At 34.8% G+C, this 27,520-nt stretch overlaps 1 protein-coding gene across 1 annotated transcript in view; it reads right to left on the minus strand.

Moving 5' to 3' along the window:
• The window catches only part of RYR2 (ryanodine receptor 2), an 849,571-nt gene that overhangs the window by 429,758 nt on the left and 392,293 nt on the right, over positions 1 to 27,520 (minus strand). The window contains exons 11-14 of the mRNA XM_081569302.1: positions 25,996 to 26,070; positions 20,345 to 20,501; positions 10,487 to 10,651; positions 6,993 to 7,114 (exon numbers count right to left, since the gene is read on the minus strand). Coding sequence (XP_081425428.1) covers positions 6,993 to 7,114; positions 10,487 to 10,651; positions 20,345 to 20,501; positions 25,996 to 26,070 — 519 coding nt within the window. The remainder of the gene's footprint in view (positions 1 to 6,992; positions 7,115 to 10,486; positions 10,652 to 20,344; positions 20,502 to 25,995; positions 26,071 to 27,520) is intronic.

Consider the following 27,520-nt stretch of genomic DNA (forward strand, 5'->3'; position numbering starts at 1 on the left):
AAACCTAGGGGAAACCAAAGGTGGTAGAATCACACTATGTCAAAACAAAAATTAAAGTTATGAATTCTGTCCATACATTTCATAACTTAAAGATTAAACCATATTACAAATAGATTTACCCCTTGTCCCAGTTACTTCAGGAATACATTTATTAATATACACCTACAAGGAATTAATACACTTAAAAAAAAAATAGTCCAGAAGGATAGAATACATTCCCCTACACACAGTAACAAATGCAAACACATACACCCTCACACACACTCCACGACCACTACCCTAACCTTGGTGACAGAGACCAGAATGGTCACAGAAAATAAACTACATAAGAAAAATACAAATGTATAAACACAAAATAGATTTTGACTTTCACCCTATGAAATAAAAAAGGTCTGAGTTTACATATTTTAAATAAGGCTTTTAATAGTATATAAATCTACATTAATAAAATGAATATCTAAAAAATCACCTTGAAAAATACCTGAATATTGTAAAGATATTGAGGTTTTAAATACTTTTAGTGATTTTACGAACGTGATAGAAGGATCAAATTACGTTACTTAACATACCCTTTACAATTTCTATAATCATGTAAAATTTTTCAGTTTCTAAGGGATATTAAAGAAGCTATATTAAATTATATCAGGCTACATTAAAGCTATATAAATTCAGGAATTCAAATAATTCAGTAATATTAACAAGCACATAAATAAATCTATATATACAGATACACATATATAGACATGATGAACAATATATAACCAGCAGGTAAGTATACCCGAAGAGAAAAAAATGAAGCTAAGTTAAATTTTAATTTTTTAAAAAATGAATACACAATTAAGGTTAGGTAAGTGTAAAAAAAAGGGGAAACAGACTCATTATGTTCATCCATGGCATCTGTTGCATGATTACAGTAGAGAGAGAGATTTTAAAAGGAGATGCTGGGTAACTCAGGAAAAGACAGCAGCTTAGTTAGAGGCTTGTGGTGAGAAATCAAAAGGAGAATAAATATAAACATAGAAGTAGAAAAGATTAGACTACATTTGTCAGAGGAAACATGGAATCTCATCATGAAGTAAGAAGTATATGTGTCAGCTTTTTAATTACTTTTGGACAAGATAAAGTGAACAGGGACAGCATTTACTCTCTTCTGAAACAATTCCTCCCTCCCTCCATCCCCCAAAAAATACCAGACAAAATATTTGGGGAAGAACACATTTCAAGACACTGAACATCAAGATACAAAGGATAGATAGGTTAACAACCAAAGTGAGCTGTACAATTGTTCCAGTTTGCCTTAGAAGAATTTCTAAGCTTTGATGTAGGTAGGTAAGGGAACCCAAGTGAGGCACAGAAGACTCACTGAGTTGAGGAGACATTGCTGAGAGTCTGGAATACCAAGAGTGCTAGAGTTTGCAGGAAACAGTACCAGAGAGGAGATAGCTATACAAGAGTGGACTCTAGAGAACTGAAGAGGATCCCTTTCAAATATTCAGCCAACTACTGATCAACATGTACACATGAGAAAACTGCCTCCAGCAGGGAATGCTACTATTCAACCCTTACACAGGTTCTAAAGTCAACCTCCTTCCATCAGCCAGACTAGAAGTCTTCATAATTCATGGGGCACCAAGTTGAGGATACAGATAGGCTTGCGTCAATAGCAGAGAATAACTAGCCCTAGATTCAACCCTGCTCTGCTCCCACCCCCAAAATTTGAAAAGCAAATTCCAGAAGAATCAAACTTGACTGAGTAACTTAACTGCCTCCCAGAAAAATCTTAAAAACATTGACAGGAAGACAAAAATATACAGTACTCAACAAATTTACAATGTCTGGCAACCAAACAAAAATGACCAGATATATAAAGCATAAAAGATAATCATCAGTAAAAAGAAAAATCAATGAACCAAAAAAACTCAGCTGAGACTATTACACCCAGGGAAAAAAATCACTTAAAATGAAGGTAAAATAAGAACATTTCAGAAATAAGTACAGTGGCCAAGTGCTCATCTCCAACTGACCTGCACCATAAGAAATGTAAAAAGAAGAACTTTGAGAATAAAGATAAACTACCTAAAGGAAGTACAAATCCTCAATAAAATAATGAAGATGAAAACAACTGAAATGGTAACTCTGGGCACAAAATGTTAAATGTTTTTCTCAGTATTTAAATCTCTTTAAAAAATCTAACCTTAAATACAAATTATAAAAAATGTAGTTTGGAGTTTATAATATCAATAAAAGCCAAATGTATGACAAAAACATGACAAAGACTGAGAGAGAAATATTCTATTGAAATGTTCTTATATTATTCATAGAGATAAAATGACTTGAAATTACAAGTTAATGATGTATGCTAAAAATCTTAAGCAACCATGAAAACGACAAAAAATTATAACTAATAAACCAACAAAAACAAGATTAAGATAGAATTGCAGAAAATATTCAATCAACACAAAGAAGGCAGAAAAAGAAGGAAAAGGGACAAAGACCACATAGGACAAATACAAAAGGAATAATAAGATGGCAGACAAAACTATATATCAATAATCATATGAATATAAAGGGACTAAATTTTACAGTTAAAAGGAAGTGATTGTCAAAGTGGATAATAATTTAAGACCTAACTACATACTGCATAAAAGAAATGCCCTTTAAAGACACAAATAAGTTAAAAGTTATTTAAAAAATATACAATGCTAACACCAAGAAAAGCAAGAAAGCAGGAGTTCAATATTGACATCATACAAATTTGATGTCATAGCAAATAGCAGGGATTTTAAAAAGGTAATTTCATAATAAAGGGGCCAGTTTATTATAGCCTAAATTTTTATGAATCTAACAACAGAGCTTCAAAATACACGAAGGAAAAAAAAAACAGAACTGCCAGGGAGAAGTAGAGAGATCCAATTATAGTCAGAAATTTCAATATCCTTCTCTCAATAATGAATAGAACATACAGACTGAAAATCAGTAAGGAAACAGACAATCTAAACAACACTATCAGCCAACTAGATCAAATGGACACTTGTTAGTACTCGACTCAATAAAAGGAGAATCGGCACTTGGAACATTTATTTCCCAGTGCACACAGAATACTTAGCAAGATCGAACATTTCCTCAGAGAGCAACTAACAGCAAACATTATGAAAATGTCTGAAAGGGCTTGTGACTGAGTTGATTCGTATGATCTTGGTTATAAAGCTAACAAAAGAGGGATCCATTCTTAGACTGAGTTATAACACTGTTCCTGGTTCAGTGACAGTGAGGGATATAATTTTTTCAGATTGACTTGGAGTAGTCATGCCTGCCTCTGCATCAACCTATGCACATCCTCCAGTGTACCTATACCATCTCTAGATTACTTAAGATAGACATTACAATGTAAATACTATGTAAATAGCTCCCAGCATGCAGCAAATTCAAGTTTTGCTTTTTGAAACTTCCTGGGCCATAAGTCACATCTGGATAAATTTAAAAGCACTCAGTCTTTTAAGTAAGTTTTCTGACCTCAAAGATTATTAAATTAGAGATCAGTAACAGAAGGATCTTTGGAAAATCCCAAATATGCAGAAGAGGAAGGCATGGCAACCCACTTTAGTATTCTTGCCTGGAGAATCCCCATGGACACAGGAGGCTGGCAGGCTACAGTCCACGGGGTCGCAAAGAGTTAGACATGACTGAGCAACTAGGCACAACACAAATATTTGAATACTAAATGACCTATTGGTCAAAGAAGCAATTAAAAGAAAAATTAAACACAGCACAACATAAACTGACAGGAGACACTAAGGACAGATATTTTAGCTTAAAGGACACAGGAAAGGTCTCAGTGATATCAGCCTTCATCTTCTGAAACCAAACAAAGAAGAGCAAATTATATCCAAGGGAAGCAAAAAATAGAAGGATTACAGATCAGACTGGGAATCAGATAACCTTTGTAAATGATTATCCCTCCCTCAGATATCAAAATGTATGCTCAAGTCCCTTATATAATAATGGTATAGTATGGGTTTCCTGATGGCTCAGAAGATAAGAATCCACCTGCAGTGCAGGAGCCCCAGGTTCAATCCCTGCATTGGGAAGATCCCCTAGAGAAGGAAATGGTTACCAGCTTCAGTGTTCTTGACTGGAGATTCCAATAGACAGAGGAGCCTAGTAGGCTACAGTCCATGGGGTCACAAAGAGTCAGACATGACTAAGCGACTGAGCATGTGGGGGCACGCATGTGCACACACACACACACACATAATTATTACTAAAAAATATTGAATATAGTCCCCTGAACTATCCAGCAGGTCCCACCTCATTAACTATCTTAAATAGTGTGTTTTTGTTAATCCCAAACTCCTAGTTAATTGTTCCTGTCCTCTTTCACTTTTGGTGGTGGTAAGTTTGTTTCTATGTCTATGGATCTATTTCTGTTTGGATATTAAGCATATTTGTATCTTAAAAAAAAAAAGATTCCACATACAAGTGAAATTTCACTTTCATATAACCTACTAATATTCTTCTGTATACTTTAAATCATCTCTTGATTACCTACATAATACTATGTAAATAGTTGTAAATACAATACAAATGCTATGCAAATAGTTGCCACCATGCTTCAGATTCAAGTTTTGCTTTTTGAAACACTCTGGAATTTTTTCCTAATATTTTTGATCCATGGTTGGTTGAATCTATAGATGCAAAATCCTTGGATATAAAGAGCTATCTAAAGTTAAATATGGGTTATATAACTATTTTATCAAGAGAAGTATAATGAATGAATTTCATTCAAAAAACCCAAATAAAAATTAAATTTTATTATGAAGCAGCAAATACTTCGTATGTACTTTTGCCACAGAACCCAAATTTCCCATGTTTGGTTCTCTAACCAATTAAGCAAGAATTAAGATTCTAAAATTAATCTTCCAAATCACACATTCTTTTTTTAAAAAAAAAAATATGAGTACTCTTGAGCAAAGAGCAAATGTGTGAAAGTCAATCACATTCAAGATGAATTATCATATCTTGATCAACATAGAAAACGTCACTTAAGGCATAGCATCACTATATTAAGTCTAAACACTGATATAGTATCTTTCTGACAAAATATACTTCAAAACAAATAATTTTTTTCTGTTATTAAGCTAGCTCTTTCTTGCCAAATGGAATCTCACCAGTGCCTCTAAAAACTCCACACAAGTCACACTGTAATAAAAACTTCTATAGTTGAAGAAGTTAGTAATGATGGATAGACTACACAGAAAATAGGCTATTTTAAAGATTTATGGTTATTTTCCTCAATAAAACTGATTGGGCAGTAGTAAAGAAGAACTATGGAAAGGACAAGATGGAAAAAGTCTAAGTTGAATTGATCCTAAATAAGTTACAATTTCACAGTTAAAATGTTATAAAAAATAAGAATCTGATGATGCCTACTCCAGCAAGCATTACTCCATCTGAAAAGGGTTAGGATTTATATGAGACAGAGAATTGAGATAAATACTAAGGATATGATGAAGTTGAATGCTGTGCACATGTTTTGATTTCATGCAGCATGCACAGAAATGCACACACACTGAAATGGTTTATAAAAGAAGCAGAGAAGAATTAACATTCATATAATCTTAGGTGGTAAAGGTCTTTTATATGCTGTAAAACCAAGACATGATTTATTGAGCAAACCATGATGGAAAAAAACACTTTAAGATCTTTTCCAAACCAAAAAAATGGGGGAATATTTACAATTTATATAGGAAATTGATATTTCTAACATAGAAAAAGCTCATAATGGCCTAATATAAATATTACCAAATAATAGGGAAAATCCCAAAGACAAAATAAATGAAGAAATCTAGCCAAAAAATATGAGATATACTCATTGGTTTTTTTAACAATTCACACTGATGTGCAAATTTTAAAAAAACTAAATATCATTATAAATATATATGTGAAGAAGGAAATGGCAACCCTCTCCAGTATTCTTGCCTGGGAAATCCATGGACAGAGGAGCCTGGTAGGCTGCAGTCCACGGGGTCTTAAAGAGTCAGACATGACTGAGTGACTAAACAGTAACAAATAATTATGTATATACTATAAATATATACATGCATGCATGCATGTTCAGTTGCTTCAGTCATGTCTGACTCTGCGATCCTATGGACTGTAGCCCTCCAGGCTCCTCTGTCCATGGGGATTCTCCACATAAGAACTGGAATGGCTTGCCATTTCCTCCTCCAGGGATCTTTCCTACCCAGGGAACGAATCTGTATCTCTTATGTCTCCTGCATCAGCAGGTGGGTTCTTTACCACCTATGACACCTGGGAAGAGCATATACACATATATGTCAGTTTTTCTCATCTTTAAATTGGCAAGTGTAAAAACATATATAATACCTATCATCAACCAGAGTATATATTGGTATAAGGTTCCCAGAAAACACTTTGGACACAAGTTAGACTTAGTTTTGTAGATATGCAATTATTTCCATTATTACGTGGGAAAACTTATCTATTACAATTATCACTTTAAAAAAAAAAATTCAAAATTCACAAAGTATCTAGGCAGTACCACCCTCAGTGTGAAAGAGCTACCACAAGGGTATGTTACAGAATAATTCTCACATAAGTTAACAATTATAAGTTACACATACAATTCCTAATACCACAGTCATTTCTTAAAAAATCATTTAAAGAAAATATACTCAATAATCTATAATAATCTATAAGGGAACAGAATTTGAAAAAGCACAGATATATGAATATGTATAACTAAGTAACTTTGCTGTATACCTGAAACTAACACATTGTAAATCAACTATATTCCAACTTAAAAAAGAAAAACACAAAATCATCTAACTAGCATTTCCTAATGTGTTCGGCAGAACTGCCAAACTGTATGAGATTTACCAACATAATATGTTTTAGAATTGTTTATTTGTAATCTGAAAACAAAATTGAAATAAAATATCAAGCAACCACAACAAAGAAGGAAAATGTACCTAATAAATCTATTAAAAAGGAAGACTGTGCTCCGGATGACACGTGCTGTCCGTGATTCTTCATGCTGAGATCTGGATAAATTTAGGCCATCATCCATGTGTCCTTCATGATGCATAATAGCCTGCATGAAAGCAAAAATAACTTCATTACTCCCAACATCCTTTTTTCAAATGGGTGTTAGGAAGATGTGCACTCAAAAAGGTGAGCCATGACAACAAACAGAGTCTAAAGACAGGTGAAATAGGCTATACGCAGTCATGGTCAGGTAAAGTGATATGTACAGGTCCCTGTACAAATTCATCCTTCAATATATTTATTCAGCTGTTGCTTTAAAGCACAATCAATAAATGTATTGATTTGAAAAACAAATATTAGAGTGCTTTCCGATATCTATATTCAGTAATTCATTCACAGTCTAAATAAACTCTGAACAATGAAGCAAAGGAAAACATTACATGGGGCACCAGTTATACAGTAATTCTGAACATAGCAGTGTTAATTTATAAGCACTGAGCAATGCTTCTAAGGTATCTCAGTTCTTTTAAAAACTGTATTTTATTGTATTGCTTCTTTTGTTAGGCTTTATATTTCTGAATATACAACATAAAGAGATAATTGAACAGCTGAATGAATTTTACAAAGTGAAACAACTGTGGAACACCCAATCAAGAAAGAGAATGTTACGGCACCTTAAAGCCTCCCCTGGTGCTCACTTTCTGTCCCTGTTCTCCAAGGTATTTCCCATCTTCAGGACTTTCAACAGCAAAGATCACTTGTGTACTATATGTAAGTGGAACCATTTGTGTCTAACTCCCTTCACTCAACACCAACAGCAAGATGTCTTCAGAATATTTAACCAGATAAACTGAACTAAAATTAGCAACTAGAACTAATATCACAAACTATCTAAAAAGCAATGTAAAGAGGATTTTCCCTATACCAAAAAAAATGAGACAGAGACGCAAAGTCTTTTTTTCTATTCAAAATTTTTTCTATTTGTCACTCCACAGAACACCTGGGATCTTAGACTAAACCAAACTGGGTTTAGTCTATGAATATAAGGATTCTTAAATATTGTGATGTCTTCTACCAGAGATTGAATCTTTGTCCCCTACAGTGGAAACTGGGAGTCTTAACCACTGGACCATCAGGGAAGTCCCAAAGTCAATCCCAAAGCTTTAAATGCATTCACTACTGATAAAGAAAAAAATGACCATAATGAAGCAATGTATTATTCATTTTAAGACTCTAAAAAACAAAAACAAAATTGAAAAGATGAATTAATTAAGATAAAAAGAGAATTTAATGAACTAGAAAGAAAATGATATAGTAGATAAGGATGAATAAACCACAGATGTTTATTTTTTGAGAAGATAAATGAAAGAGATTAACCTCTCACAAAGCAGGCCAAAGATAAAATTGAAAGAAAGAAACACAGGAAATATGATATAAGATACAAACGACATTAAAATTATAAAATATAATAAATCAATGCTGTATGAAACCTAATGCCCCCCTCCAATTTTTTTTTTTTAAGAACATAACTGACTATCCCAGAGGACATGGATGACTTTCTAGCAAATTAAAAAAATCATGAATCTCCTTAACATAGAAAATTTGATGATATCAACTTATTTAACAGAGATTGGAAAGGAAATTTAAGATCTTATATTTAAAAGATCATCAGTTCAGTTCAGTTGCTCAGTCATGTCTGACTCTTTGCGACCCCATGAATCGCAGCACACCAGGCCTCCCTGTCCATCACCAACTCCCAGGGTCTACCCAAATCCATGTCCATCGAGTCAGTGATGCCATCCAACCATCTTATCCTCTGTCATCCCCTTCTCCTCCTGCCCCGAATCCTTCCCAGCATTAAGGTCTTTTCCAATGAGTCAACTCTTCACATGAGGTGGCCAAAGTATTAGAGTTTCAGCTTCAACATCAGTCCTTCCAATGAACACCCAGGACTGATCTCCTTTAGGATGGACTGGTTGGATCTCCTTGCAGTCCAAGGGACTCTCAAGAGTCTTCTCCAACACCACAGTTCAAAAGCATCAATTCTGCGGTGCTCAGCTTTCTTCACTGTCCAACTCTCACATCCATACATGACCACTGGAAAAACCATAGCCTTGACTAGACGGACATTTGTTGGCAAAGTAATGTCTGTGCTTTTCAATATGCTATCTAGGTTGGCCATAACCTTCCTTCCAAGGAGTAAGTGTCTTTTAATTTCATGGCTGCAATCACCATCAGCAGTGATTTTGGAACCCAAAAAAATAAAGTCTGACACTGTTTCCACTGTTTCCCCATCTATTTCATAGGACTAGACAATTTCACAAGTGAGCTCTAATGAACCTTCAAAGAAAACGTACTCTTTTAATAGTAGACTAGTAAGTGAACAATGACTGCTGTCTATCTTTACATAGTCTGTCACCTATGAATGGTCTACATTTTCTAATGGTTGAAAAAAGACAAAGGAAAGAATACTTCACAAAATTTGAAAACTGTATGAATTTCAAATTTCAATATCCATAAACAAAGAAAAATTAATGCAGAAATTTATCAAATGAATATATGTGGCAATTCTAGGTAAGTTCTAAAATAAAATATAAGTAGAAACCAATAAGATTTAAGAAGAATAAACTAGGCCAAACTGGCTTTAGTCTATGAATATAAGGATTCTCAAATATTGTGATGTCTATTAACTTATTTATCAACAAAGTAAAAGACACTAAAACATGATTTTTATCTCCCTTCAATTGATAAAATTTAGCAATCATATCTAATTTTATTAAAGTCAGATAAAATAGAAGAGCAGAATATTATTTAAGTATATAAACTAGTTTAATTGTCTACAGGATGCAAGAGGGCATAACTTCAGTGAAAGAGGAGTGAAAATTCACAATAAGAAGTCATCCTGAGATGAACAACCAGAATAGATGAAATGACAGCAAGCTGAGATAAATGTGACTTGGGTGTGATAATGAAAAACACAAGAAAACTAAAATTTCAACCCTTTCACGGTTCATAGCCTTGTTGTGGTGAAGGGGCTTATGTAACTCAGTGAAGCTATGAGCCACACCCCATGCAGGAACACCCAAAAGCGATGGATCAAAGTGGAGAGATCTGACAAAATGTGGTCTACTGGAGGAGGAAATGGCAACCCACTTCAGTATTCTTGCCTGGAGAATCCTATGGACAGAGGAGCCTGGCAGGCCATACAGTTTATGGGGTCGAAAAAAGTCAAACAGGACTGAGAAACTAAACAACAACAAAAAAGCAACAACAACAAAAAAGCAACAACAGCAAAGCAACATCAGATATTGCTCACCATACAAACACCAGAGTTTATCAGGGTGGGACTGGACCTCTAGCATGTAAATAACTAACATAGCAAGTAGCTGAAAGTGTTAGCTACTTGTTTTGGTCTTGCATTTGTGTTTTTCAGTCATTAAGAATGACTGCCATAGACTGTGTTTTTGTACATTCTTACCTTACGTTGTATGGATCCCATTCTCACCGATTTCACATCCACAGACTGGTAAGTTAGCCACAAGCCTGTATTGATATGCTGTATATAACATACTGAGTCTCCATATTTTATTTCAGAGGTTCCCATGCCATCAACTTCTTTTCTCACTCCTACATCCAATTTTTCCTGAGAGAGAAAAAAAAAAAGATAAGCAAAGACTTTAAAAAATACTGATTTAATATCAAAAGAACTTTGCCTTGTTGTAAATCATGTTCCTTGAAAAATGTAGCCCTCTGAAATAGTAATGGTCAAATGTTCTATTGTAGCAGTTCAACCTCTACTGGAAACTGAGTAGGAGATTGCAAAGATAAATAACATACTCTTGAATTATTCATAAGGGTAGAAAATTATTTTGGCCATAACACAAAATTTTATATTGCTTCATGGCAAACTCCAAACTGAAGACCTTAAAATCAGTCATTTAGGTTTCATATTCTTTCCAGATCATTATTTTTATGATTGATGACTAAGAGTATAGGTTGAGGGGACAGAAAATCCAATTTTGAGCCTAATCTCTGCCATTTAGTACCTCTGAGGCCTTAGGATAAGTTAATTAAACCTTTTAAGCCTCTGTTTTCTCATCTGTAAATAAAGCTAACATGAGAACCTCCCCCACAGGATCAGAAAAAATGAGATAATGAATGCAACACTTTCAGCACAGTACCTGGGATAAAATAAACACTTTAATAAACTTTCATGATTTTGACCATGAAGCTGTTACTTATAATGGTGATGATGAATTTTGTTTTAATGAGGATGTTAGGAATAATGATGATTTCTTTCAAACCACAATCAAGGGTATAATTCAGTTTCAATATAGTTTTTGGACTACAGAGCTCCCTATGCTAGGAAGAAACAATCAATCCTCTGATACCAACTAAATGTTTCCTTTCAATCCTTATTTGTTTTAATGCTTCTTCCTTCAGTTTTCCCTTCCATGTTTCATTCTGGTCTTCAAAACCTCATTATGTCTTGACGTTTTGTATAGTTCTTACAATAATAGGAAAAAAAATCTAATGATCTTTGGGCTACAGTATCTTCATTTGTGGTTTCTTATTGTCCTTGTTCTAATTTTCTTGTTAAATTTACTTTAAGTTTTGTCTATCTCTTTGGCTGTTTGAGCATTGTTTGAAATCAGTACTAGTTATATAAATGTTTCTGAAAACTAGGTTGGAGTCAATTTTATGTCTGTTAAACCACCAAAAGGAACAATTCAAGTAAAACAGAAATTTTGATTTCTTGTGGTATTATTACACCACACTAATAATTAGCAACTCCAAAATAATTATGGACACTCCGTCAACAATTGAAAATTAAAACTTAAATGAGTTGCGATTCTTAATGCAAAAAGGGTCAAGGTGATATAAGAAAGTGAATGCAATTATGAGTTAAGTTGATTTAACCATTATGCAAATAACCTGCAACACTATTCTAAGAATTTGCAATAAAACAGATAATAAACCATTCCAATTTCATTCTATCAAACCAGATAAACTACAAATCTACTTAAATCAACCCTCTAAATAAAAAAATTAAATTCTAGGGAAAATATATAACAATGCAATTATCTCCTCAAAATAAAACAAGGAGCTTCTAACATGCTTTTTGTTTTTCCTTTATCCCAGGAAATTGGCTTGTAGTCTATTTATAGGCTTGTGGATTGTGCTTTGAAAAAGTGGAGCTACTAAGCGCAAAGGTATGCTGTGCTCGTTTTTTACTGAAGTGGTTCACATCACTCTCTGGATTAGAACTTTTAATTCCAAAACTTCATGATGACCATGTTTTTGTAATTATTCTGATCCTCAAGTCAAGTGCTAAAGTGACATTAGAGGGAAAAAAAAAAACAAACAAAAAACCACCTGATTATTTGCTGTTTAAAAGAACAAAAGCCAGTCATGTCCTTTCCTTCTTTTATTTCCTATCATTTTCTGTAGCTCAAGTTTAGGAGACATTCAGGTGAAAATAATCTAGATGATCTGACCATGTTAAGAACATGACAGCTGGTAAAAGTATCTAACAGAAAACTAGTCTGTATTACCAGGAATAAAGTGTCCAAGTTAGGTGAGAAGTCAGATTCCTTAAACCCTGTATTAGCTAACCTATATCTAAATTAGTGACCTTTAGTTTTAGCATTACCTTGATATATTTTATAAATCATCTAGATTCCGTTTTCTTTTTAGTTATTCTGGCTTTGGGAAATGACTGTAGTTTAGTTAGGCTAATAATCCCATAGACAACAGTTAGAAAATTGGAAAAAATATTTTTTAGAATCTGTTGTTAGGCATTTCAGAGAGACCAAAAGCAGAAAGTGAACAGCAGACTTCTCTGTAAAGACAAAGAGTACCCAAGTGATTTGTAAGATGTAGCCTTTGCCTAGGGGCATGCCCTGTCCAATCTGCTTGGAGCTCAAGCAGAAGAAAGCTGCTGTCTTATTTGATACTTGAGGTATCAAAGGACACAGTTTGGGGCTCACAAGCAAACAAAAAAATCAGACGAGCTAAATCCTGGATGAGAAAAGTAGCCACAAAATCTGTTTATGAAATCTGCCAATTCTTGTTAACCACTATACTATGCACACCCAGGGGAGGCCTAGTAAATACCAGCAGCTAGACTCCAAAATAACTGAGCACAAACAGTACAAGCAACAGCCCACTGCCAAAGAAAGAAAGAAACTGGAGCTTCAGTTCAGCAAGATTCACTGCCTGAAAAAACCAAAGTCACTCTTCAGAAAAAATAAAATAAAATAACCCCAATCCCAGCATTCAAATAATCCTACTCATGAATGCTTGGAAAATCTAATTTCCAAATGAATATTAATATGGTTCCAGAAGTTTAAAAGATCAGACTGAAAAATAAAAAGTGATGTTTTGGCATTGGGTATGTCAATCTGGCTCATGACTAAGTCAAACCTATGCCTGAACAACTGTTCTCCTTAAATTATATATACTGGACATAATATTGGAGATTAGACTCATTAAGAAATTTAAACTAGTCCTAATAGCATTATGTTTCAATTATATGGACCAGGTAATTCAAAGAGATTCTTCTAGCATTAACTGAAATTTTCCTTAAATGTCCCCAAATTATTCTGTCAAGTGGCTGAGAAAAAGACGACAAAGGCCTACATCCTTAGATGATGGAGTATTTTGGTACTAGCCAGTTCTCCTTAAGACAAATAGTGGCTAAAGTTATGAGAGTTAAAAGGTCAAAAATTAATTTATTTGCTTCTATACAGGGGCACATTTTGGCAAAGAATAGCTGGTCACTGTGAAATACGAGTCTAACAATGCTACAGGTTAAGAGAAATTGCTGGAACAGACAGTCCAGGCCAAGCTTAGCCCATCCAGGGCAGAACTGCAAAAAAACACACAGCTGGCTTTAGCCCCGGTGTTCAGAAGTTTCATGAGGAAAAACTCCAGCTGATGGGTTTGTGGAGAGAAGGGCTTTAAAACTTTTCCTGTATTGGGAGATGTAAGCAGCTTGTAGAAGGCCCCTCTTTTGTCTCTTCACTAACCTTAAACCAGGCACCCCCATGCTCGACTCATTTTCGGCCCTAGCCCACCTTTCAAATCTTTTCATCACACAATAGTTTGCAACTTGTTGGTTCTTTCCCTAAATCAAAGCAGCAGAAATGAATAAGTAATTAACAGATGACCAGATCACTTCCCTAGCTTCCCCTTCAGAAATCTCACAAATAAACTGTGTGAACAAGGCAGTATCTAATGAAAGATCATGAGAAGTCAATGAGCCTGCACACTGTAGGGGATGGCCATGACTCTGACCCCCTATCTCAATGATTCACTGAGATTACTTCCTGGTTTCCCTTTAAAAGCTTTCATTGCCATGCAGGATCTTCAGAGGTGTTTTTGGGGGTTGCTGAGTCCACCATCTTCCCAGAAGGCTAGTTATTCTGATTCAAAGCAACCTTCCTGTCACCATTTGTGACTATTGATATTGTAAGCAGCGAGCAGCAGACCTGATTCAATAACAGAGGGTCTTTGAGGAGCTTCCATGGGTACAGTGAAACAAGGACACAGAGCCTCAGGAGAAGCCCTCTAAAATCTTATACTATATTTTCCCTCCCCTGGAGTGTGGGCAGAACCAATGAACATGATGGGGGTATCACTTCTGCGACCAGGTTGTGTGATACCACAAGGGTGAAAAGACCCAGCAGATGTAGTCAGGGTCCCTATTCAACTGACTTTGAGCAAATAAAATGGGAGGCTTCCCAGGGTGAGTCATACTTAATCGGGTGCGGTCTTTAAAAGAGGATTTAGGCTTTTCTTAAGCACAGAGACTACAGTGAGTCCCATCGATTCCATTCTGCTTACAATCTTCCTCTTCAGGACATTTGCACTACAGACTCCTTGGCCAGCTTTCCAATCTCAGAAAGCAAGTCCATATAAAACATCCCTTCATATATATGTCTCTCATTCTGGCACTGTCTCTCTGGGTAAACTCTGACTGATATACCAAATTTTTCTTTCTTTTTTCTTTTTTTGTTGTTGTTGTCTTTTCTTCATTTTTAAGGATGTTGTTTTCTTTCTAATTTTATAAGCAAAATCTGTTCATTGCAGACAACTACAAATACATAAAAGTATCAAAAATTAATGATCGCCTATAGTCCTCATCTCTCCCAGAGATAACCATCATTAACATCTGTTGCATTTCTTTCCAGCATCTCCATTTTTAAAACTTAAAGTATAATTGGCCTACAACACTATGTTAGCTCCAGGTATACAACACAGTGATTCAATCATAATACTATACATTACAAAATCATCACTATGATGGCTAATTACCATATGTCATCTAAGATATTACAATATTATTAATTATATTTCCCATGCTGAACATTTCATTCCTATGACTTATTGATTTGTAACTGGAAGTTTGTACCTTTTAGTCTCTCTCCCTTCTGGCAACGAATAGTGTTTGTTCTCTGTATCTATGAGTCTGTTCTGTTATGCTTGTTCATTGGTTTTGTTTTTTAAATTCTGTGTATATATATAAATATATAAGTGAAATCATACAGTATTTGTCTTTCTCTGACTCAGCAGCATACCCTCTATGTGCATCCATATTGTTGTAAATGGCGAGATTTCTTTTTTCAGATGAGTAACATTCCATCATATATATTTGTATGTATACCATATCTTCTTTATCCATTCACCTATCGATGGACACTAATCAATCTTAGTTAATGTAAACAATGCTGCAATGAACACAAAAATGCATATATCCTTTCAAATTAGTGAAACACCTCATCTTAATCACAGATGGTTTCACCAAGCTCACTGTCAGGCTTAATGCTATTTAAAATTATCATAAAAACTAAAACTGAATTTCTGTATCTTCTGTAAAACCATAGTGGGCATTACTTTCTATTATGCTATCAAAACCCTTTGAGAAACACCACTTGATTGCAAGAATTTATTCTGAATTTAATCCTGATTAAAAGCAAAAATCCATCTGCACTGATAAACTTCATATAACTATTTTGATAACAAAAAAAGCCCAAATTATCCATTTTGATTTAATTTTTAGATGTTTAATCAATCACTAAGCAAACATAATACGCAGGTGATCACAGATGAGCAACATTTCTTTTTATCTGCTACTCATTATTATTAAATCACAAGTTTTATCATTAAAGGGGGCTTTAGATATACTATTAATACTTAGGTTCAGAGTCTAGACCTGCCACTTAACTAACCTAAGCCTAATTATAGTCATGTACATAATGAAGATTAAAAACAGTATCTAAGCTTCATAGGTTTGAACTAGGATTAACTAAGAAAACACATAAAAAGGACTTAACACATTACTTGGCATATTATAAACTGTTAGCTTGACTCTTATTTTTATTGTGTGGGTCTATACATTTTAAAACATCTTAAACATTTTTTGAGCCAAGAATAAAAATCTAAAATAAAAACATGCTAAAACTATGTCCTAAAAATATTTTGTTCTATTTTTACAATTTGCTTCATAATCCTTGTAATCTCATTGGAAGTCTTATTTGAGGTTGGTATTCCATCATTTCAATAGCCAAAGGTTTCTATTCACGGTTCATTAGAGGAAAAAGACTGGAGAAAATCACCCACAGAGGAATAGTTTAGTGGCATTTTAAGCTAAAAAAAAAAAAAAAAAATGACATCTTGGGGGCAGTGTAATACATGGGTGATTGTCAACCTACCTTATGATTAAAACTGACATTTCAATACACTAATGTAATGGTTTAAAATTCTAGGAGTAGAGAAAGTGAAGAAAAGGTCTATGAAAACCTGCATGAATCAAACTGAATTTTTCATGATATAAAATGTTTTCTTTAAAAAAAAGACCAAGGATTTTGCAATATATATATGCACCAAAACATCACATTGTACATCTTATTTTCACACATTATTAAATGTCAGTTATATCTCCCTAAAGCTGAGAGGGGAAAGGGAACAACATCGGTGATATTATAAATTGTCTTTCACTTTATTGTGTTTATTCTGAATATATCCAGTCATCAACAATTGTTGATTATTCTGCAAATCCTGAACTTGAGAATGGCTAGTGAGTATTCACATCAGTACAAAGATATCTCAATGACAATTTAAAAAATCACTCCTTATATTAACCAGTACCTTCTTCCCTGGTGGCTCAGATGGTAAAGCGTCTGCCTGCAATGCAGGAGACCTGGGTTCAATCCCTGGGTTGGGAAGATCCCCTGGAGAAGGAAATGGCAACCCACTCCAGTACTCTTGCCTGGAAAATTCCATGGACAGAGGAGCCTGGCAGGCTACAGTCCATCCACGGGGTTGCAAAGAGTCAGACATGACTGAGCAACTTCACTTCACTATATTAACCAGTAAAACAGGTTTTTAAAGCTGTTCTCAAAATTTTAAGTAAGAATGATCTTGAAGTGAAGTGACCTGAAAGTCACTCAGTCATGTCCCACTCTTTGGGACCCCACTGACTATACTGTCCATGGAATTCTCCAGGCCAGAATACTGGAGTGGGTAGCCTTTCCCTTCTCCAGGGGATCTTCCCAACCTAGGGATTGAACCCAGGTCTCCCACATTGCAAGTAGATTCTTTACCAGTTTTACCAGCTGAGCCACAAGGGAAGTCCAAGAATACTGGAGTGGGTAGCCTATCCCTTCTCCAGCAGATCTTCCCTATCAAGGAATTGAGCCAGGGTCTCCTGCATCGCAGGTGGATTCTTTACCAACTGAGCTATGAGGGAAGCCCAGAATGATCTTAATGTTTTCTCAAATATATATATATATATATGTTTTAAGAATATACTTTCAAAGCAGTTTCACACAATCATAGGTAAGGGAACGCTAATGTAAAATAAGGGTCCTCAAGAGGTGATTTTCACTTCAGAATTTCTAAAACCATACCCTTGATTCTAAGATAAAAGTTGGTATTTTCAACTGTTCTAAAAAAAGTTTAATTTTTCACCAGTAATAAAAACTTGGTTTACAACATAGTAATTATGTCAACCAATAGTCATTTATTAATTGTATACTCAAAGTACACCAAGAATCAAAGAAATATCTTACACACATATCTTTGCCTTCCAGAAATATAAGTACTCATTATTTTCACTGGATATAATATAGCAAAAATATGTAAAAATATAGCAAGCATTTTCAGCTTGTCAGTAGCATTAAGGGAAAACAAGAATCAGATACACCTTTAAGAAAACGTGATTATTTATTCAAAGACCGGGGACCATGATCAAGTATGATGCTTAACAAAAGGATGAAAGAAATTGTTTGCCTATATCATCTTCCCTAAAATGTTAACAGTATAAAAATATTTTAGCTTAAAAACATATTATGTCATCTATGATTAAGAACTGTACTTTTACTCTATTTTAGTTAGTTCTAAGTTCAATGCTTTCTTACTATGTAATTGCACCTTTCATCATGAATAATTTTTAATTTTAATAATTAGCCCTATTAGTATAAAAATATGTATAGAGTTATTAAAGACTGAAATACATACACTCAATAGTTGTTTCTGAGTGATGGATAGTACAAAATTTTAATTTACCCCTTACCATATTTTTGCATTATTTCTTTTTAAAATCTTCTATAATGATTACACATTATATATAATAGAACAAAGTAATTTTAGAAATAATAGTTACTGTCTTGACGTCATAGAAAACACTTTATTACCTAATCTGTCAGTGATTTTAAAATGAAAATTCTGTGACTTTAAAAATAAGATTTCCCAAAAAAATTAAAAATAGAGTTTCCATGTGCTCAATTGCTTCAGACATAACCGATTCTTTGAGACCCTATGGACCATAGCCTGCCAGGCTACTCTGTCCATGGGATCTTCCAGGCAACAATAAGGGAATGGGTTGCCGTGCCCTCCTCCAGGGGATCTTTCCAACCCAGGGATCGAACCCGCATCTCCTGCATTGCAGATGGATTCTTTACTGCTGAGCCACCAGGGAAGCCCCCAGAGTTACCATACCATCCAGCAATCCCACTTCTGGGTATTTATCCAGAAAAACTCTAATTCAAAAAGATACAGGGACTCCTATTTTTATAGCAGCACTGTTCACAATAGCCAAGATATGGAAACAACCTAAATGTCCCTCAACAGTTGAATGGATAAAGAAGATGTGTTATATATATATACATACACACACACACATAAATATATATATACACACACACACAATGGAATACTACTCAGCCATAAAAACAATGAATGCCATTTGCAGCAACATGGATGGCCCTAGAGATTGTCATACTAAGAGAAGTAAGTCAGAAAGAGAAAGTCAAATACCATATGATATTACTTACATGTGGAATCTAAAATATGATACAAATGAACTTATTTATGGGACAGAAACAGACTCACAGACATAGAGACAAACTTGTGGTTGCCAACGGGGAGAGGGTGGGAAAAGGATGAATTGGTAGTTTGGGATTAGCAACTGCAAACTATTATATATAGGATGGACAAACAATAAAGTCCTACTGTGTAGCACAAGGAACTGCATTTGATATCCTGTGATAAATCATAATGGAAAAGAATATTATTCTTGCCTGGAGATTTCCACGGACAAAGGAGCCTGGTGGGCTACAGTCTATGGGGCCACAAAAAGTCAGCTACAGTCTATGGGGCCACAAAAAGTCAGACACAACTCAGCTACAGTCTATAGGACCGCAGAGTCAGACACGACTCAGCTCACACACACACACACACACACACACACACACACACACACACACACACACACACACCAGGCACACACACACACACACACACACACACACACACACCAGGTACTGAGAGAGTCTAACTGTGCACCAGCATTTCAACCTGACTTTGATGTGCACTCATTTTGTCCATTCTACTCAACATCTACTTCAGAGGAATTCTCATGAAAGATCTAAGGACATTCTTAGATGTTTTCTTCTTACACAGGATTCAATAGACGTAAGAAGAAAGGAATGTATGTAAGAGCAGATGTGTAACCGAGCCTGTGAGGAAAAGGTTCTGCTAATGTGCCCCTCACACTGTTACACAACAGCAGCACAAGATCTGGGCTTACAATGCCTAAGAAAACTAAAAGGGGTTGGATGGATATGCCACATGAAAACAACCAAAGAATGACAAACCAAGTGAAACACCTGGGCAGGTTTTAGTGGTTTGGGAAATGGGTTTGACTGAAGAGGAATGAACAGAAGAGAAGCTGAGAATTTGGAAATTTGTGTAAAACATACATCATTTTTCTTTGTATTTCTAACATCAAAGGAAGTGCAGTGGGAAATCCAAAATTATATCTCTGTGTTACCTTGGAAGATCGGAAGGTAAATGCAGTTGATTTGACATCAGCTTTTTCTTTGTCCATGAGTAGAAGGCTTTTGTCTTCCATGAGACTCAAGTATTTTCCTGTTGTGACATGGCGTAGTCGAAAGGGTTGTCCCCATCTTATGTGGCTTCCACTCCACCTAACAAAAAATGTTAAGACTTGATCCAATAGCAAACACAATGACAGGAGAAACACAATTAAAATGTATGTGTCAGGCAATGAACAAGGAGGTTTTACATATACTGTCTTCTTGATTGTTTCCAAAAACCTTATGATGGTGGTAGTATTTTTATTTCACAAATAACAAAATGGTTATTTGGAATGATTATAGGTAATATTCATTGTAACTGTCATGTAGATAATAATAAGTAGAAGCAAAATTTATCTCAAGGTCTTCTGACATTAAATGTAATACTATCCACACTAAACACTACTAAGATGACTAAGAATTTGTGTTCTGAGTTAATTTCTAATCACTAGTCACAGATAAAGACATTGTGAGATTAAAATGACACTTTAAACTCATAAAACTCATAAACTAGGATTTACTAGTTTTTTGTTGGATTTGAACAGATTTGAAGGCGAGTGGTATTAGAGTCAATGCCTAATTATGTTAACTGGAATTCATATATACAGACTGAATTAGACATTTATCTGAAAAAAAGAAATTTCATCCTATGCTTTAAATTTTAATAATATGGAACAATGATGTCAATAAAAACCAAGGAACAAAAGAGACAAATGAAGAAACTAAATTTGATTAGGGTCAAGAGGAAAAAAGGCAAGAAAAATTGCAAGCAAAACACAGAAAATGCAAACTAAAGTTGCAGAAAAAAGATGAAAAGCAAAGTTGTGATCACAAAAATCTGCTTTTAAAATAGTGGATTTTGGATAGAGAAGAAAAGAAAAATGAAGATACAGACCATTCTCGCATTGTATAGAACTGTGTTAACTGAAAGCTATACATAACAGAACCTTGCCCTCACTATGGTAAAGAATGGAAAGAAGGTTCCAATAATGGAGACTTTCAGTCATCATGCTAGTGTGCAAAGCAAGAACAGCCTCTTATCAATGATGAGAAATGTGCTAAAAATCAAACATCTTTTTCAATAAAGTAAAAATAAAAAAGATTCACCATGCCCATAAAACCAAGAGAAAATAATGATGGTAAAATTGCTATCAGACAAATTAAAATTCAAGGCAAAAAGTATGAAGGAGATATTATTGTTGTTGTGGAGTTATTAAGTCATGTCCAACTCATTTGCAATCCCATGGACGGTAACCCACCAGGCTTCTCTGTCCATAGAATTTCCCAGGTAAGATTACTAGAGTGGGTTGTCACTTCCTTCTCTAGGGAATCTTCCTGAGCCAGGGATCAAACTCACATCTCCTGCTTGGCAGGCAGGTTCTTTACTACTGAGCCACCTGGGAAGCCCATAAAGAGGATACAGTTGATTATTTTATAATGGGAAAGATATACTCTAAAAAGAATGTACTATTTCATGAAGCTTCACATGCCAATGGCAAACAGAAAATGAAACACAACACACACAAGCATAAAGTTTTAAAAGATAATTACAGTAGAAGTTCTTACCACTACAAAATGAATCAAACAGATAAAAAGTAAATATGTAGAGGATTCCAATATGATTTATTAATTAATAAGCTTGTTTTCATACAGAATCATTAAAAACTTTTAGGTTCTATAAATTACAAACACTATTTTTATTTTTTTTAAATTTGCAGTAGATTTACTAATGCCAATTTTGTTTCAACAAATTATCTTTAAGTCAATTATATGCTGTTGTTGGACTATAAAGAAAGCTGAGTGCTGAAGAATTGATGCTTTTGAACTGTGGTGTTGGAGAAGACTCTTGAGAGTCCCTTGGACTGCAAGGAGATCCAACCAGTCCATCCTAAAGGAAATCAGTCCTGGGTGTTCATTGGAAGGACTGATGTTGAAGCTGAAACTCCAATACTTTGGCCACCTGATGCAAAGAGCTGACTCATTGGAAAAGAACCTAATGCTGGGAAAGAGTGAGGACAGGAGGAGAAGGGGATGGCAGAGGATGAGATGGTTGATGGCATCACCGACTCAATGGACATGAGTTTGGGTAAACTCCGGGAGTCGGTGATGGACAGGGAGGCCTGCCGTGCTGCGGTTCATGGGGTCAGAAAGAGTCGGACACGACTGAACGACTGAAGTGAACTGAATGCTGTTTCCCTAACCTGGATTTTTTCTTAACCTGAAGTATTAGCCTGGAAAATTAATACTAGAATGATACTGTAATAAGTTCAAGTTTTACATGGAAATGTTTATAAAGATAATTACTTTGGATAAATCCTCCTACTAAAATAATAACTATGTACCAATAAATCCTGATAATAACACAGTAGTGCCTTAAAAATGAAATTTAAGTTTGTTTACCAATAATAGCATGTTAAAGCATTTCTACTCTGGAAATAGAAAAGCTTTGTGTATTCCCCTCATGAAATTAAGTAGACTGTTTGCAGATGCTATAAAAAAGCAATTATTTTTCATGTCATTCCATTATTTCAAGGAGCATTTGAATATCTCATCAAATAATGACTCATCCTAACCAGAGAAAACAACTTCGTTTTCAAATAGTCCATAAGTATGTCCATACACATACTTTCCACCAGAACTTCTAGACAGTATTCTAGATCCCATGTTCAAATCTATTTGGGCTCAAATCTAACAGGGTTCATATACATAAGCACTCTTCTCAATCCACCAAGGGAATTTTGTTAGAAATGGAATGAACTTGCCCAATTCTCAGTCAAACATTGTGAAGTCTAAGCACATTTTCTTTAGCTCACAAGCACTCAAATTAGCTCATCTCATGTGTCCATGGTCCAAAAGAAAAGAGGACAAGGCCAGGAGAATCAAGGGCAAGAAACTAATAGTTCAGTAAAAACTGAAAACACTTGAAACAAAGTAGTTATATAAACCAGTTTTCTATGTTAACATATTAGACAACTGTTCCCTATGTATTATCTACATTAACTTGTAAATATCTCAAAGGAATGAGGATGTTAATTTTTTAAAATTTTGTAACATAAGAAAGTAGAATTGTAAGTATACATAATGCGTATTTATAATTGCAATGATCATTTCTATTACAGAAGTCAACATATATCCTACGTATAATAGTCTTAAACTTTGCATAGGGGTATAATACAGGAAAGTGTTTTCTATTACATTTGACTCCCCAAATTAAAGGTTACTTCATTAAAAAGTTCATGATACTGAAAAACTTTTGACACAATTAATGTTATTTGTATGAGATTGTAATATAAAATAATAATTACTGGACTACATAAATTATAACAAATCTATAGTTTGGCACCTCACTGGAGAAAAAAACTATATGGTATCCCAAAGATTACAATATAAACATTGACCTTTGGAATATAGTTCTGTTATACACATAAGCAGTAATTTGAATATCACTTCCAAAGTAAAAGAAAAGTAAGTAATTATGTCACCACTGAATATAATAAGAACACATGCAAATTAAATGCAATCTAATTTATATTTTTACAGTGATGCCAAAGGAGGTCAAAGATGCAACCAAATCTTTTTAAAAAAACTTCAATGAAGAAATCCATTTGGATACTTTCAAGAGTATTTCTGTAATTACAGCTCATCAATAACATTGCTGACAATGAAGAGGAAGTCTCATCAGGCTTTCAGGAGCTCTTACCCTTTTTTTTTTTATAAGCGATAGATTTAGGACCTGGCTTCCTCAAAAAACAAAACAAAACAAAACAAACAAACAATAATTTAAGTACACAATCCTGAAGGGTAGGTAGATCTACAGGTGTGAAAAAACATCTGAAATCTGTTTTATAAAGGCACTATTTCATCTCTAATTAAGCTGTCATTTTTAACAATACACAAGGCAAACTATAGAAATACATGTATATATTTGGAATTCTTTTCCCTAGATTCTCTATATAATTTATGAAGCACATAAAGGCTACGAGCTTTCTTCCTTTTGCTTTATAAGTCATCTCTTCTATTTCCATCCCATTAATAGATTCACTGTCCATAAAATTTTACTTTTAAGTTCAATATTTATCAGTTTTAATATTTCAGTGGGTTTGACCAACTGTGAATTTACATAGAAAGAAACAGTATTATCAATTAATTGATAACTAATGGATTAATATAGAGCACTTTCTAAAAGTTGCATACTTACAATCAGAGGAAATATAGAAATAAATTTAATTTACATGCATATTTTTGTTGAGTAGGAGTAGATAGAGCGAGCAGAAAATCAATCATAAAAAAACCTGATTGGGGTAAAATTCTGTCATGGGAGAGTAAAACTAATATGATTTCAATGAGAAAGATGAACAACATATTTTTTCACTGTTAAAGAGACCATGTTCAAGCATTTTTAAATAAATAAAGATGGGTATTAAATTGCATCAGTACGCAAGGTCAATAGGATATTTTTACGAGAGTAGTTTACCCATGTCATCTTAAAATGTCACTACTTACAATACACTGTAAGTTATATTCTATGCATCTATTTAAACTGATAATGAAAACAATTCTATGTTGAGCCTAGCAATGTTCAAGGAAATACAAAGTTTTTGAAATTATTGTACAGAGTACATAAGCAAAAATAAAAAAAACCCTGAAGACCACTGAACTATTTTAACCATTAATCTCAAAAAATCAAGTTAATAAAATACAGCAATTCCATAATAAGACAGTTTCCTACACACATCCATGAAAATCTATTACCCTAAATCAATAAATTTTTAAAGTGTAATATAACAGGGAAAAAATGCATTGAAAACTCTGTTTTCTGGACAAGGGAATGACCTTCTAATCTTTTCTATTAATTTGATTGATGTTAAATTCTATTTAAAATAGTTCAAAATGACACCTTTATCATCAGTATTGCATTTACTTAGAGTAACTAAAAGTCAATCTCTGGACAGCTTTTTGAAGTCACCAGAATAAAAAAGATAATCATTGTTTCTATAATGAATACACAGTGAGTCTGTTTTCAATTCACATTTCTCACTCAGCTATCAAGCTAGTTTTAAGTAAAGATAGTGACTGCTAGTGATGACTTGCACACCTCATTTGGGTTCGAGTTTCCACTGGTTTACATATGCCTTTGTAATCTGAAATGTGAAATGTAATCTCAAATGTGATTCAGATCAAGCCCTAATCTGAAATGTGCGACAGGCCTGCAAACAATTTGTCCTTACTCCAAATCTTACATCACTGCACTAGGAGCTCTTCCTGCCAGGAGAGGCACAGACTGGGATGAATTGATAACACAAAACCAAATGAGGCTAAAAAAAAAGCAGATGGTATAAACCCATTGCTTACTACCTGGTGAATATAGGCTAGTGAAAGGTAAATAAATGCAGGGGGAAGGTAAAAAAGGAGAGTGTTTCATCTACGTGTTGTTTGTTAGCATGACCATTTTGCAGAAAAGTTCAAGAGCACTAGATATATGGGGTTGGCCAAAAAGTTCATTGAGTTGTTTCATAAGATGTTACAGAAAAACCCAAATGAACATTTTGGCCAGCCCAATCTTTTGTACCCAAAGCATCGGGATGTATTCAGAAGTTCTACTTACGCAACTCTTAGTGTCTCTAGTCGCCACAGGGAACGTGCGTGAACCGATACAGCACCACCTTCATAATGAACAGTTCTGTTAAAAAAATACATATATGAATATATAAACCCCGATTTTAATGTTGCATTCTTAGACTCTATTTTTCAAGTCAATTAAAAAAGAAAGTAAATGGGAAAGCTTTGGATAAACAGTAAAAGCTATACTTTTTGGTAGGAGAGAATATAGCTGGAAATACAAATAACAGTGATAACAGTGATCTGAATAAACAATTGATTTAAACACATTTCTTTGTCATTTACTCCCTGTAATCCCATTCATCCTCTCTCCCTCACCCTGGCCATTGTTTTCTCTCTCCCAGTGAATACTTCCACTATTAAACTTAAGTCTATAAAAGTACTCTGTTCTGAGTTTAAGTGCTGTTGAAATGTAATATATTATAGCTTCCCAGGTGGCTTGGTGGTAAAGAATCCACCTGCCAAGCAGAAGATGCAAGTTCGATCTCTGTGTTGGGAAGATCCCCTGGAGAAGGGAATGGCTACCCACTCTATTATTCATGACTGGGTAACCCCATAGACAGAGGAGCCAGGTGGACTACAGTCCACGGGGTCACCAAAGAGTCAGACACGACTTAGCAACTAAACAACAACAAAGAACAGTTCTCCTATTTTTTTTTCCCTCTTATCATTTATTTGTTGAAAAAAAACCACTATCATTTGTCCTGGAGTACTTTCTACATTCTGATTTTGCTGATGACATCCTCACAGTGGTTTTTTTAATATCTGCCCCTAAGTTGGTAGTTAGATTAACAAATCTATAAACTTGCTCATGTTCAAAGTTGAGCTATTTCGGCAAGAACACTTCAGAAAATGGTGTTTGCCTTCCTATTACATCACATCAGGAGGTAATAATGACTACTTTTTAACTTTTTACAGTAAAATTAATTCAAGATCACTCTGATCCATCCATTAGAATGTAAGAATTTTAGGTACCTCAATGACCAGGGTCCTCAGCAGGAATTTTCAATTGTGATTGTGAATATAATCATGGGGATGGCTTTTAAAATCCTGACATATTGCCCTTAACACTGGCCAAATTAAACTAAATTTGGAATCCCCAGCTAGTCATAAGAGGGAGTCAAAGTTGGGAAACTATAGCCTACATCAGTTTCTAAACAGTAGCACTACTGACACTTTGGTCCGGGTAATTCTTTGCTGTGAGGGGCGATCCCATGCACTGTAGGGTATTTGACATATCCCTGCCCTCTATCTGCTGCTGCTGCTGCTAAGTTGCTTCAGTCGTGTCCGACTCTGTGCGACCCCATAGACGGCAGCCCACCAGGCTCCACCATCCCTGGGATTCTCCAGGCAAGAATACTGGAGTGGGTTGCCATTTCCTTCTCCAGTGCATGAAAGGGAAAAGTAAAAGTGAAGTCGCTCAGTCATGTCCAACTCTTAGCGACCCCATGGACTGCAGCCTACCAGGCTCCTCTGTCCATGGGCTTTTCCAGGCAAGAGTACTGGAGTGG

This window comes from Giraffa tippelskirchi, chromosome 2 (genome assembly GCF_054371585.1).
Source record: "Giraffa tippelskirchi isolate mGirTip1 chromosome 2, T2T-mGirTip1v1.2.pri, whole genome shotgun sequence".
In the NCBI taxonomy this organism is placed as follows: domain Eukaryota; kingdom Metazoa; phylum Chordata; class Mammalia; order Artiodactyla; family Giraffidae; genus Giraffa; species Giraffa tippelskirchi.